We start from the raw sequence: 14000 nt of genomic DNA, 5'->3' as shown, positions 1-14000 counted from the left end.
CTCATAATTCTTATTCTCATGTATATATCTCATGTATATCTCATGCACATATCTTTCTTTCTACATAGCACTTTAATTCTTATTGTCTGCACTGAAGCACCGCAGCAATTTCCTAATGTTGTAAACCTCAACATCTGGCAATAAACCCATTCTGATTCTGATTCTGATTCTGACTAAATACTTTTTTGCCCCACTGTACATAATCAAAACACTTCCTATACAGATTCAATCCAAAAGTTTATCAAGTGTCACTGAGCAGTCTTTACCTTCAAATCTGACCCCCCCACCCTGTGAAGTAAAGCAGCTGGGCCTTTAGCAACACAATGTTGAATTTGAAATAACCTGCCACTTGAAAACACGTCTCTCTTCCTGCTTCCTCTTCTTCTGTAGAGCTAGCTAGATTTTGAAGTATTGCGACCACAAAATGCAGACACCTGCACTCCTTCCAGCCCACTTTAACCCCTGAATATAAACGCTATAAATAAACCTGGAGTAACGAATCTGGTTTAAAAATATGATGAGTAGAACCTACTGATCTTTGTTAAAAAATGTAGGTAGTAAAAGTAAAGAGAAAAACAAATAGCCGAGTATAGATTTAAGTACAGTTACCACCTCATACAGTATGAAATAGTGACGCAAGCCACTGAAGCCATTTTCCAACCCTCCTCATATTTTCTTTTTTCTGTTACGTGTATTATTATGACTAAAATCTGTCCATTCAGAACAAACCGCAGATTGACGTTCACATTTAATCAGTATCTGTTTCGAAACCTACCAGAAATTATGCAGATACATGCAGTCAGCAGTTATTTCTCTGACTAAAGTCATGAAACTAGTTCTCCAAATGATGAGCCTGTAAATGTCTTAAACATGTTTATTAGTCATATTTTCTTTGTAAGGATTTCGCCTGAGACTTTAGTCAGACTATTTAGTTAATATCACAATTAGAAGTCATATCATATATATCTGTATATACCAGCATGTAGCACTTGCTAAAACTGAGGATTTGCCATTGAAGCTTACAATAAATCAGTTGTTAAGTAATATAGAAAACTGCAACCAGCAGCTTTCTATATTTGAATGAATAGTTTACTTCTTTTCTAATATCCTACCATAAACACCAGAAGTCTGAACAGGAAGAGGTACCCAGGCAGACCCAGGACTTTTTTTCTTTTTTTTTTTTCTTTTTTTTTTGCCTGTCCCATTTGGTTCTTTAGCCATCAGAATTGTTGTCTGAAGACCAACAAGGATACCCAATGGATTTACTTTGCCAAATGGATCATCGTGGCATTGCCGTATTGGTCCATTTGGTCGATCTTTGTTTTTATTATTTATTATATTTTATTTTCAGATGTTACAGACGGGACAGACATGAGTGAGGGATAGGAAAGGGAGAAAGAAAGAGGAAGGAAAGGAAAAACAGAAGGGGAGAGGGACAGTGAGAAAGGGGGGGAGAAAAAAAATAAAAATCTCCTGGATCACCTGTTGAGAGAAGAAGAATAGAAAACAAGCAGAAAAAAAACCCAAAGCAACATACTAAACACAACACCATCGCATTAATCTAGCTAAGTGTAAACAGCAGTAAATACTAAATATTCAATGTTGTTGTGCAGCACGCAGGACAGATGTGCTTCGAAGTAGCAGCCAAGAAAGGTGTAATTTGGGTCTACGAGCAGTGAACACCCGTGTGCATACCTGTGTGGATCCGCGCGCTTGCATTCCAGAGGTTTCTCCATGTAATGATCTGCTAGGGAGTGTGTGGGGGGGCCACAGCCCCGTCCTCCGGGGTGTGAAGCGGGTATGGAGGAGATCAAAACTCCAGACATCCAGAGGCCCCCAGAACACAAGAGACCATGGAAGACCAAGGACTTTTTTTCGACAAATAGGGCTTTCACAAAGCTCTGGGAAAATGTACAGGTCACAGAGGTGAGTTGTCTAGGGAGAAGGACACAGGATGAGTTAATCCCAAAGCTTCCCAAAAAATCCATAAAGACAAAAAAAGACTGATCCAGATTGCCTACTTGATTTATTAGAAGGCGACGTCCAGAAGGGGTTTGGGTCTGCAGGGTGGTGACTTGCTGAGGAGTTGTTTGAGCATAGGTAGGCAGGTGAAGCGGTAGGTAATCATTGAAGGGTCCATGTGATGAGATGGAAAAGGAGGAGTACTCCTGCAGTCAATGAGGAGATACTGGAAGAGGAGGGAAAGGACTGCTAGAACACAAAAGGTAAGTTTCACAAAATTAACTTGGTTTAGTCTGTTTACCATACAAAACTGGCAGATAATCTGATGAAGACTGGGAGGAAAGGAATTCAGTAAATTCTAATACAAAATTTTAAGAGTTAGTACACAAACCAACTGACAGACCACAACACAAACCTGGATAAGTGGCACAAAATGGATGAATGAATAAAGACAGGACCTTTTTAATGTAATGATGGATTTTGTTTTTTTACTTAGCTGATTGGTTCTTGCCATAATATGAATTCTAACAGTTGTGAAATCAGGCTGTCAGCAGGGTACCAACCTGGCCTGACAAGGCACACCTGTAAAGTGAAACAGGTGTGAGGTGACTAAATCATGAAGCTTATTAAGAGAAGGCCAGGGGTTTGCAGCACTTTCAACAAAGCAATGGGTGGCTACTTTCAGGAATCTATATTATAGGTTTTTTTTTTTTTCTTTGCTACATAATAGTGTGGATGCTGTAAAGCTAATTAGTTAACTAATTAAGGTTAAGTAACAAAGGTTGCTTGGTTTTTATTTATTTATTTATGTTATTTTTAGGTTGGCTGTGGCTCAGGTGGTAGAGCAGATCAGCTACTGATTGGAAGGTTGGTGGTTCGATCCTAGGCTTCCCCAGTCTGCATGTCAAGTGTACTTGGGCAAGATACTAACCCCAAATTGACTTGCTCTTGACGAAGGCGGTCGCACTTTTCTCCTCTCCTCCTCCTCTCCCTTAGCTTCCCTGCTTAGTCCTTGTCTAGTCTCGTGTTTTTTGTATTACTTTTCCCTGGAACATTCTCTTACAGTCTGTTCTCTAAAACCTAAAAGAGAATTATGGATTTGATCAACTGGTCTCTGAATGCAATTGACACCCCTTCTCAACGAGAAGTCTGGGCTCGGGTGAGCCTGACTGCTGAAGATATCTACCTATTCGGAACCATGATAACAGGGTTCTGGTTGATCGGAGCTGGCTTGGCCCTGGCTTATCGCAGAATTAAGGAAGCGGAACCAGCTGTTCAAACCCCCACAAGGCTGCCCGCTGGGATTGAAATGGTGGGACGAGGCGTGAGTTTCTCAAAATGGGCTCGTCGAGTGCAGCACGGAGAAGATCTTGGAGAACGCACAGCTGCCGTGAATACTCAGAACAAGACCTCTGAGTGAAAAACTGGATTACATCTGGAGGGGCTAGCTCGAATAACACCTTTGAGCGCAAATTCGATCACATCTTGGGGAAGTGCACTGCGGTCGTGAGTTCTCAGAACCTGCTCTTTGAGCAAAAAGAACGACAACATCACGGAACGTAAGTTTGGATAACATCATCACAGCAAAAATGCCAGTGTTGATTTTTCAGTGTTAGTAGATTTCAACAGAGTTCCGAGTTAGTTCAACACTTAATTGAGTTAAAATAACACATCGGGAGTTGATTCCTGAAAAGTGTAAGTGTGGATTTTAGTCGTTACTGCATTTTAACACTGTGGGTGTTAAAACAAGACCAAGACTTCGCAATGCTGTTTGGGGAGGAAGTGTCTGGTAAATTCCTTGCAAAGTGGCCAACATTCTTTAAGCCAAGAATCATCAAAGATTGCAAAAATCTGTCTCAGAGTACAGAATTGGATGACCTGCTCGTCTCTGCACAGGGGGACTCTGACGAGGGTGGTAAGTTGGAGATGGTAGACTTCACATGTCTTTACAGCATTTTCACAATTCCCACAGCACAATATATTAGTGGACCATACTATTAAATCAAAACATGTTTTGGCACCTTTACAACAAATTGGAATACAGCTTTTGATTTTATAAATTACGTTGGGTTTCTGTTCATTTCAGTATGGTATGAAAAGGAATTTACAAACTTTAATGGCATTTAAAGTTTGACAAAAAAAGTTACATAATGTAGTATTGTTATGACTCAATATTTACGTCACTTGGTGGCCAGAAGATTTTAAGTGTCTTGAAATGAATTTTCATACCATACTGATGACAGTGGAAAACTGCTTTATTTGAAAAATGATCAGTTATCTAAAACTGAATAACATTGAAAAAATGACTGCTGTGGACCTTAATCAGAATCAGAATCAGAAAGGGTTTTATTGCCAAATGTTGAGCAGGTTTACAACATTAGGAAATTGCTGCGGTGCTTCAGTGCAAACATACTGTTATAAATTAAGCTTAAATAGACATGAAAATAAAAATGAGAACAAGAATTAAAAGTGCTAAGTAGATAGATAGATATATACATGATATATACATGAGTGCAGGTGGTGATCAGTGCCAAACATGGAATGATGCAGTGAACACAGCGTAGGGTCATGTGTTAGTGGTGGGAACAGTTATACGGTTATTGTTCATGTATTCAACAGCAGAGGGGAAGAAACTGTTCTTATGGCGAGAGGTTCTGGTGCGAATGGACCGGAGCCTCCTGCCTGAGGGGAGCAGGTCAAACAGACTGTGTGCAGGGTGAGAAGGGTAAAATGACAGTAATTGCGATTATCCTAATTCCTATTCTGTTGTTTGGGACTGCGAGTTGGCTGCCATTCTTTTGCTGCTTCACTTGTTACCTCCAACATCTAAAGGAAGGAAGTCTTCAAAGATTAGCACATCAGATGCTGCTCACCACCTAATGAAATTCATGAAGGTATGATTTTTAGAAATGTGTTAAAGTAGCTTTCTCTTTTGATGAGAAAAGATCCAGATTATCAGATGTTTTAAGAGGGCAAGGGGTTCCACTGTGCAGCAGATATATCTATGCCAGATAGGCTTGGTGTTGCAGCGCCGGCACATTATTATTTCCATTAAAACTAAAATTACACATTGGAACAAAAAACTGTGGGCCCGAAGTAAAACATTCTAATATTGTCTTAATTTTAGGCAGCACTGCCACTCAACATCCAATTACCAATTTTGTTTAATGTGAATCATTTGGTTTCTTTCACTCCCTCAGGTGGGAGGTAGCATGGAGACTTTTCTTAAGGCTGGCCCCACTCAGCCATTCCTCCTGTGTGTTGGAGAAAGAAAGAACATCATCCAGACTTTCTACATTGTCCTAGATCAAAAGGTCATCCCCTGTGTGACGCAGACGGGAGTTGCAGCTTTTGATGAGCTTTTCAAGGCACATTTTGTATTTGCTGTGTCCTATGACGAAGCATTGCACAACTTCTGCACATTCATCCAGACCACCGTGTATGGCATTGATGTTGGCAGCGTGAAAGAGAGTCCTCGGGTCAGGGAAATCAGAGCAAGAATCCTTCACAGTACAGTCTAAAGACATCGACTATACAGCACTTTGACTGGAAATGTTCTTGTGTTACTTTTGCAAGATACACCACACAAGTTGCTCAGTGTTATTTAGACATGTAAAGTTCCAGCAACGTTTTTACGTTTGACCTTTGGACAGCCTAGATATTAATTTATCTTTTACAAGCAACACCTCTTCAAAGCACATGGAGACTTTGTTGACTCGGCTTCAGGTTGGGGTACAGCTTTCATGAGTACTGAGAGGGGTCTCCATGAAATCTGTCTTTCGTCCCAGGTCAGCCGGTGACTGCTGTTGTGCATCAGAGAGTGTGCACGGGCAGGGAGGTTGTTTATCCCACCATCAGCCAGCAGGCCACAGCCAGGCTCCACCATCAGCCAGCAGGCCTAGCCAGGCGCCATCATCAGAAATTCCGCTTCCGGGTCCCTCGTGGTGGCCGCCTCGTGCTCTCGCTTCAGTATGCCACCCAAGAAAGGCCCAACACCAGAGGAGGTTGAGGACATTAAAACCTCCCTCGGAGCGCTGTGCGGAGACGTGGCCGCAGTCAGGGCACAGCAGGAGCTGCTTCTGGGGCTTCTGGAGGAGGTAAAACAGCTACGCCTCCAAAATGCCGAGAAGGACAGACGGATCATGGATCTCGAGCGGCGGGTGGATGAGCTGGAGCAGTACACCCGTACGAACGACGTGGTCATCAGCGGTATTAAAATCAAGCCGCGCTCGTACGCGCGCGCGGTGGCCGGGAACGTCGGGGAGCCCAGCGACGAGGAGACCCGCTCGGTAGAGCAACAGGTGGCGTCCTTCCTCCAAAGCAAGGGGATAGAGATGGACCTGGAGCACATAGAAGCATGTCACTCACTGCCCAGGAGGAGTGACAGACTGCCGGCCATCATTATGAGATTTGTCAATCGGAAGAACAAGGTCGCACTGCTGAAACAAGGACGCAAACTGAAAGGCACGGACGTTTTCATTAATGAGCATCTGACACGAAAAAACGCAGACATCGCGAGGAAGGCAAGGCAACTGAAGAAGAACGGTAAAATACAACATACATGGGTAACAAACTGTAAGATTTTCATTAAGCTAAACGGGACACCAGAAGAGGCAAAAGTACTGATAGTGAGGAACATGGAGGATCTGGACAAGTATAACTGACACCAATGTATCAATTACACCAGGAAATGACATGGACACGTTGAAATTAGTTCTTCAACAGAAAGTAATTGATCTAGATTGTGAATATAAGGAGCATAATATAATAGATCCAGAAATAGATTCTGAAAGTAACTTTCTCTCTTCTTTTGTTAAAAATTGTAATTATTTCACTCAGGAACAATATGAAAAAGAAATTAACCTAGACGGGAAGCTCTCATTAATTCACTTTAACAGCAGAAGTATGTACTCTAATTTTGATTTCATTAAGGACTATTTGCAACAATTTTCTCGCCCCTTTAGTGTTATAGCCATCACTGAAACTTGGTTCAATGTCGATAAAGGAATAGATTTTTGTTTGAATGGATATGATTTAAAATACATGAATAGATTAAATAAGGCGGGCGGCGGGGTTGCTATATATGTTCATAACTCTATAAAATATAATGTTGTAACAACTATGTCTATGGCTATTGATGGAATTTTGGAATGGTTGACTATTGAGATCATGAATGAAAAAAAGAGAAATGTTATAATAAGTTGTATATATCGGACACCCAGTTCAAGTATTGACACTTTTAATGAATGGATAGAAAAAACGTTTGCTTCGGTGAACCAAAAATTACTATTTATCTGTGGTGATTTTAACATTGATTTGCTAAATCCAACAAGGTTAAAAGCCATTGATGACTTTACTGACACAATGTACAGCTTATCACTATATCCAACAATAACAAAGCCAAGCAGAATAACATCACATAGCGCCACTATTATTGACAACATTTTTACTAATGTCATGGATTTCCAAATTAATAGTGGTCTGCTTGTCTGTGATATAACTGACCACTTACCAGTTTTTACTTTGTGTGACTGTGATTTAAAAAAAAATAGATACCAAGATCATGATAGCAAAGCGAACAATAAATGAAGAAGCAATTCATGCCTTCAATTTCGATTTAGCACAACAAGATTGGAGTTCGGTGTATGAAGAGTCAGATGTGGACAAGGCTTATGATAATTTTCTAGATATTTTTACTATGTGGTACAACAAACATTGTCCTGTAAACGAACACATGACAAAGAAAAAAAAGATAAAAAGTCCTTGGCTCACAAAAGGAATTATTAATGCTTGCAAAAAGAAAAACAATCTGTATAAACAGTTTATCAAAGTAAAAACAAAAGAAGTGGAACAAAGATATAAAGCATATAGAAATAAATTGACTGATATTATAAGAACGAGCAAACAACTTTATTATAGAAGAAGATTATATGAAAATAAAAACAATATAAAAGGAACTTGGGATGTGTTAAACAACTTAATTAAACAAGGATCTTCTGGAACATCATATCCTGAATATTTTACTGATGCAAATGGTGAAAATCACAACATGAGTAATATTGTCGATGGGTTCAATAAATTCTTCATAAATGTTGGCCCTGAACTAGCAGCGGACATCCCGTGTCATAAAAATGAAAATATCAGTAATATAAAATCAAATCCCTTTTCACTGTTCCTCTCAGCTACAAATGAGCAAGAAGTAATAAATATCACATTAAAATGTAAAAGTAAGTCTTCAATGGATTATCATGACATAAATATATCTGTAGTTAAACAGGTTATTCTGAATATTGCTAGTCCCTTAACATATATCTGTAATTTATCATTTCAGTCCGGTTGTTTTCCAAAAAAAATGAAAATTGCGAAAGTAATACCACTATATAAAAGTAATGACAAACACAGTTTTACCAATTATAGGCCTATTTCTCTACTGCCTCAATTCTCAAAAATTCTAGAAAAACTTTTTAATTCAAGATTAGAAAAATTCCTTGAAAAACATCAAATAATAAATGTTGGTCAGTATGGTTTCAGAACGCAAAGAACCACTTCAATGGCGATAATTGAGGCAGTAGAAGAAATTACTGATACACTGGATAAAAATAAATATGCAGTTGGTATTTTTGTTGACCTCAAAAAGGCCTTCGACACAATCAATCACTCAATTTTACTGGATAAATTGGAAAGATATGGTATTCGAGGGAAAGCTGGTAACTGGTTAAAAAGTTACCTAACAGGTCGGGAACAATATGTTAGCATAGGGCATTACCATTCAGAGAAACTTGGTATTACATGTGGTGTTCCCCAAGGGTCAGTGTTGGGACCAAAACTTTTCAATGTATACATAAATGATATTTTTGATGTTTCTCAAGTACTTAAACTCATACTGTTCGCAGATGACACCAACATATTTTTCAGTAGCGATGATTATACTGATCTTGTAATGACTGTAAACAGGGAGCTAAAATTAATAAAAAAATGGATGGACATAAATAAATTATCATTAAATATAAATAAAACTAAAGCAATGTTTTTTGGTAATTTAAAATATAATATAGAATTACCAATTATCATTGAAGGTGTACCAATTGATAATGTGAGTGAAAACAAATTTTTGGGAGTTATAATTGATAACAAAATTTCATGGAAACCCCACGTCAGACACATAAAAACCAAAATTTCTAGAAGCCTCGCAGTTTTGAACAAAGTGAAACAATTCCTTGATAAAGATGCACTTCGTACTCTGTACTGTACTCTGGTTCTTCCATATCTTACATATTGTGTGGAAGTGTGGGGAAATACATATAAAAATACAACTAATCCATTAGTCACAGTACAGAAACGAGCACTGCGTATTATTCACAAGGCTGGTTATCTAGATCATACTCACAAATTCTTTCTTCAGGCAAAGTTACTTAAATTCCAGGATCTGGTTAATTACAATACATCCATAATTTTGTATAAAGCTTTTACTAAACTTTTACCGGCAAATTTACAAACTAGATTTGAAATTCGAGAAAAGGTTTATAATGTGAGAGGCTTTGGAGAATTCAAATTACCCAGAACTCGAACAACCTGTAAAGGCTTTTGCGTGTCTGTATGTGGTGTGAAAATCTGGAACAGTCTGAGTTTACAATTGAAACAATGCAAAAATATTCATAGATTTAAATTTCTCTACAAACAGTTGGTCTGGTCACAGTATACTCAATGATGCTTTTAGTGTGCTCTGTAATGTCTGTCCTCTTACCATTGCTGGTATGGATTCCAAAATAAAAAATAAAGTGTGCGTATGTATGTACATATATGTACTTGTGTGTGTAGATATATATGTATGTATATGTATGTGTGTTTGTTACTTGTAGTTATTACTGCCTGTTACCTGTGGTAATGCAATTTATATATTCTGTATTCAGTTATGAAGGCTCTAATTGTTGGTTGCGAGCTGCCGCTTAGATGCTTGTATCTGCCCGGGGCTGTTGATGGGTCTGTATGCAATGATGGGCGTAGCTGCGGGAAGTTTATTGTTTTTTTTTTTGTTGATGAGTGAGTATAGGGGTGGGATTTAATAAGTTTTCTTCGTCCCACTCCTTTTTCAGGCAAGTTTTGTTTTTTGTTTTGTGTATTTTATGTTCAATATAGGTATTTGTTGTGCCTGAAAATGAATAAATAAATGAATGAATGAATGAATGAATGACTCAGAGGTCATCAGTAATTTTTATTTTGAGCCTGCACCTTATGATAGAACCTTTGTTTCACAGCCTGTAAATGTGGCTCATCTTGTGACAGGCAAATACTAGACATGTTTAGGACTGTTATTTCTCAACTACAATCCTCAGGAGTTCTGAAAGTACTGTGCAGTGTTTAGTTGGTTCATTGGAGGAAAGTGTTAATGACATACAAGTACATGCAAAACAAGCTGTTGACAAAATGTTTGTCATCAAGAGAAACCTCGGAAAAGTTGAATGTTTTGATCAGCTTGAAAATCCATTCTCATATCTTAACAGAATCTAAAAGGATGAGACATTTTGAGCAAAAATGGAAAATAGTTGAACCTGTAGAGCATGTTTTCCTGTGTGTGTTTTGATGTATTTAAAGCTGCTTGTGCATGCTCTAAGTAATTTGGAGACTGAAGAAATGATCAATGGTCACTTAAATGCATTTGTTATTGAGGATAAACTGGATGCTGTTGCACTGATCTGTGTAGATAATGTGGTGTATTATAGACCTTACAATGGGCAATTTTCAAATGACACTAATGACAAAATGTAGATTGTCCAATATTGTAGTTTTGTATATCTTTATGCGCTGTTTATTTGTGGTGTATCTGCTGTTTGAATACAGAGTATTTTGAACACTGTCCTGTTGTTTCTTTTAATGGGTAGAGTGCCTGTAGCTGTGAATACATTCTAATAAATTAATTAATACATTTTACTAAATTGTAGCAGTAGAGATATCAGAGATTAATGGGAGTTTATTGTAATCTGGCTAGTATTGATGATTTGACTGACACTAGTGTTAGTGTTAGACAATCAACACTATTCAGTGTTAAAATTTTAAACACCAGGGCTAGTGTAAAGTACTACCAACACTATTTGGTGTTAATTTTTAACACTTAACACCAGTGTAGAATATTGTTGACACTGGTCAGTGTTAGTATTAATCTTTAACTCTGTACAGTGTTAAAATAACACTAGGTCATTGTTTAAAATATGACACTTTGAAAAGTGTTAATTTAACACTCAAAAGAGTGGACACATATAGACACTTTTCTAGTGTTATATTTAACACTCACAGTGTCAATTTTACACTGGCGATTTTGCTGTGTAGAAAGCTAGCGGCTCTCCAACGGGAGAGTGAGAGACCAGTGTTGGACTGTTAGAACAGCTTTGAAATTCATATGAGTTGTTCGCACTAAAGTAAAAAGCACCATCACTTCATGCGGATACCCTCTCGGCGCCAGCTGCGGTTGCAAGGCTGGAGCCGAACAAAAAACTCCCTGATAACCACTGTGTTTAGTCTGTTCATTCCCATTCCATGCAAGGCCACCTGGGTTGGCTGAAAGACTGTTTACTTAGCCTAGCAGGGCGAAGGACACTGTCTCAGCTGAACTCTGGACACGCACACACATACATATACACTGATATGCACACACTCATCCCCCCTCCCTTTCCAAACGCCTTCGACGCTTATTCCCTTCCAATGCTGACGGTGGATCAAGGAGACCAGCGCACAGGCTGCAGGCCCGGATGTACTGTCTAAATCGGTTGTCTCTCACCCTTTACCCACCCCTGTTGCTTGTCATGTGTTTCTTTGGTGTATTTAGAGTTTTTTTCATGTGCTATGTGCAGAGGTGTTTTTTTCTGTTCTCAAACTGATCTCCCTGTTGGAGGGGGAGTTGTTTTTTTTTTTCGCCTTATCTTTCCTCATGTGGTGCATCTTCCATTGTTATACCTCTCTTCCCCATGTGATGTTTGTGTAATGTATGTATGGTCAGAAGGGTAAGTCGGCGCTGGCAAAGGTCGGCAGCCTTAACCCAATTTCCTTCGGGGTCAACCTTCAGGATCAATAAAGTTTTATTGAATTGAATTGAATTGAATTGAATTGAATTGAATTGAAATTGCCCTCCGATGAATGCATCAGAAGGCATTTTGGAGAGCAAATTCCGATGCGTTCACTGGAGTGTGAATGTAGATTAAGTTTGCACTTGTGTTTAGAAGTACTTGCATGAGTGAGTGTGAATGAGGCATGTTGTATACAGCGCTTTGAGTACTCTGGGAGAGTAGAATAGCGCTATATAATAATCAGTCCATTTACCATTACGTGAATTGTTTTTTTTCTTCTGTTTTTCACCATGTAATTCTATCATAAAGTATTGTTATTGTTAATTTATTTCAAACATGTAAACAATATACAGGTACATTTAGTAAAGAAAATAAGAGGGGGAAAATACTATACAAAAGTCAATACATTTCAATATTGCTACTGTTCAGATTCATTTACATGTTGAAAGGGAAGAAGTACACACTTATTTAATCCCACCCCTTTGCCAAAAGTTATCAGTTAATATTTAGTCAGCTTCCTTACTGATATAATCTGTAATAAAAATAGTGAACAGATTTCTGATATATACTATATACTATAATATCACATCATTATTTAAATAGAGACATTCACTTAATTTCAGTATTTAACCTTTCTTTATAGTTTGAGAAGATCATATTTTTATAACTCTTTCTGAACTGTTTTATGTTTGGACGTTGATTTAATTCCATATTCAAACTGTTCCACAGTTTCACTCCATGCACAGAAACACAAGAGCTTTTTCTTGTGGTACGTACCTTCCCTGTTTTAAAGTTACAAAAAAACCCTTAAATTATAACTTCCTTCTTTACAGAAAAACAAAAAACATTTTCTGAATATTACCTGGTTCAGACTGCAAAAATAGTGAGTTTGTGGGTTCCCTATAACCTGCATTGTGGATGATTCGAACTGCTTTTTTCTTCTTCTTTTTTTTTTAAGAGTAAAAAGTGAATGTAATGTCATTTTAAAGTTGTTGCCCCAGACCTCTGCCCAATAGCTTAAGTATGGTGAAACCAGTGAACAGTATAGAACATGAAATGATGTTCTGTCGAATACCTGCTTTGCCTTGTTTAGTACTGCAATGCTTTGTTATACTTTAGAGTGAATATATCTTACGTGAGCTCTCCAGTTAAGTTTTTCATCTGTCATTACCCCCACAAATTTATTTTCACTGACTCTTTCAATATCAACACCATTTATTTGAATCTTTGCATTTGTATTTAAACTACTATTTCCAAATAACATAAGTTTAGATTTATTCAAATTTAATGATAATTTATTTTTATCAAGCCAGAACTTCACTTTACTTATTTCATTAGTCATATCCCCCAATTAATTCTGCAGATCATCACCAGAGCAAAAAAAGTTTGTATCGTCAGCAAAGAGAACCATTTTTAATACTTTGGACACATTGGACAGATGTCGTTAATGTATAAGTTGAAGAATTTTGGACCCAAAACTGATCCTTGGGGTACACCACAAGCAATGTCCATACATAAAGAGCAACCACCATTTAATTTCACAAACTGCTTCCTGTCTATTAAAAACTCCGGACCCAATCTAAAACTACCCCTCTGACACCATAACGTTCCAGTTTTCTTATTAAAATATATCATGACCTATAGTGTCAAATGCCTTTGTCAAGTCTATGAATAACCCAGCCACATATTGCTTTTTGTCTATGGACTTTGTGATGTATTCTATTGAATCTAATAGTGCCAATGATGTTGATCTGAATCCGTACTGACTCTCGGTGAGTAGTTTATGTTTATCTATAAATTTTTCCAGTTGGTTGTTAAACAGTTTTTCAAGAATTTTTGAGAATTGAGGTAGTAAAGAGACTGTCTATCAGTGTATCCGGTTTTTCTGTGCTTCCCCAGGATCAGTGATTGTTCTTGCTAAATTTGGTCCAGCAGTTACAAAGAATTCATTGAGACTATTTGCCACAACATCCATATTGT

The 14000-nt window shown here is 38.0% G+C and overlaps 1 protein-coding gene across 1 annotated transcript; it reads left to right on the top strand.

Moving 5' to 3' along the window:
- Positions 1-1909: 1909 nt before the first annotated feature.
- On the top strand, positions 1910-5483 carry LOC146667607 (uncharacterized). The gene is made up of 4 exons (XM_085408791.1): positions 1910-1926; positions 3675-3875; positions 4733-4856; positions 5163-5483. Exons 1-4 carry the CDS (start codon positions 1910-1912, stop codon positions 5481-5483), a joined length of 663 nt encoding a protein of 220 aa, XP_085264917.1.
- Positions 5484-14000: the final 8517 nt, after the last annotated feature.

Source organism: Rhamphochromis longiceps, linkage group LG6 (genome assembly GCF_057381845.1).
Source record: "Rhamphochromis longiceps isolate RC_006_pf linkage group LG6, R_longiceps_female_GT1.1, whole genome shotgun sequence".
NCBI lineage: Eukaryota > Metazoa > Chordata > Actinopteri > Cichliformes > Cichlidae > Rhamphochromis > Rhamphochromis longiceps.
This window is presented reverse-complemented; position numbering and strand designations above follow the sequence as displayed.

Excerpts from the sequence above, each read along its gene's own strand:
- LOC146667607 (XM_085408791.1), top strand. Across the intron at positions 3,876-4,732 it reads CAGGGGGACTCTGACGAGGG|TTGGGACTGCGAGTTGGCTG; the intron begins TGGTAAGTTGGA and ends CTATTCTGTTGT. Across the intron at positions 4,857-5,162 it reads ACCTAATGAAATTCATGAAG|GTGGGAGGTAGCATGGAGAC; the intron begins GTATGATTTTTA and ends TCACTCCCTCAG.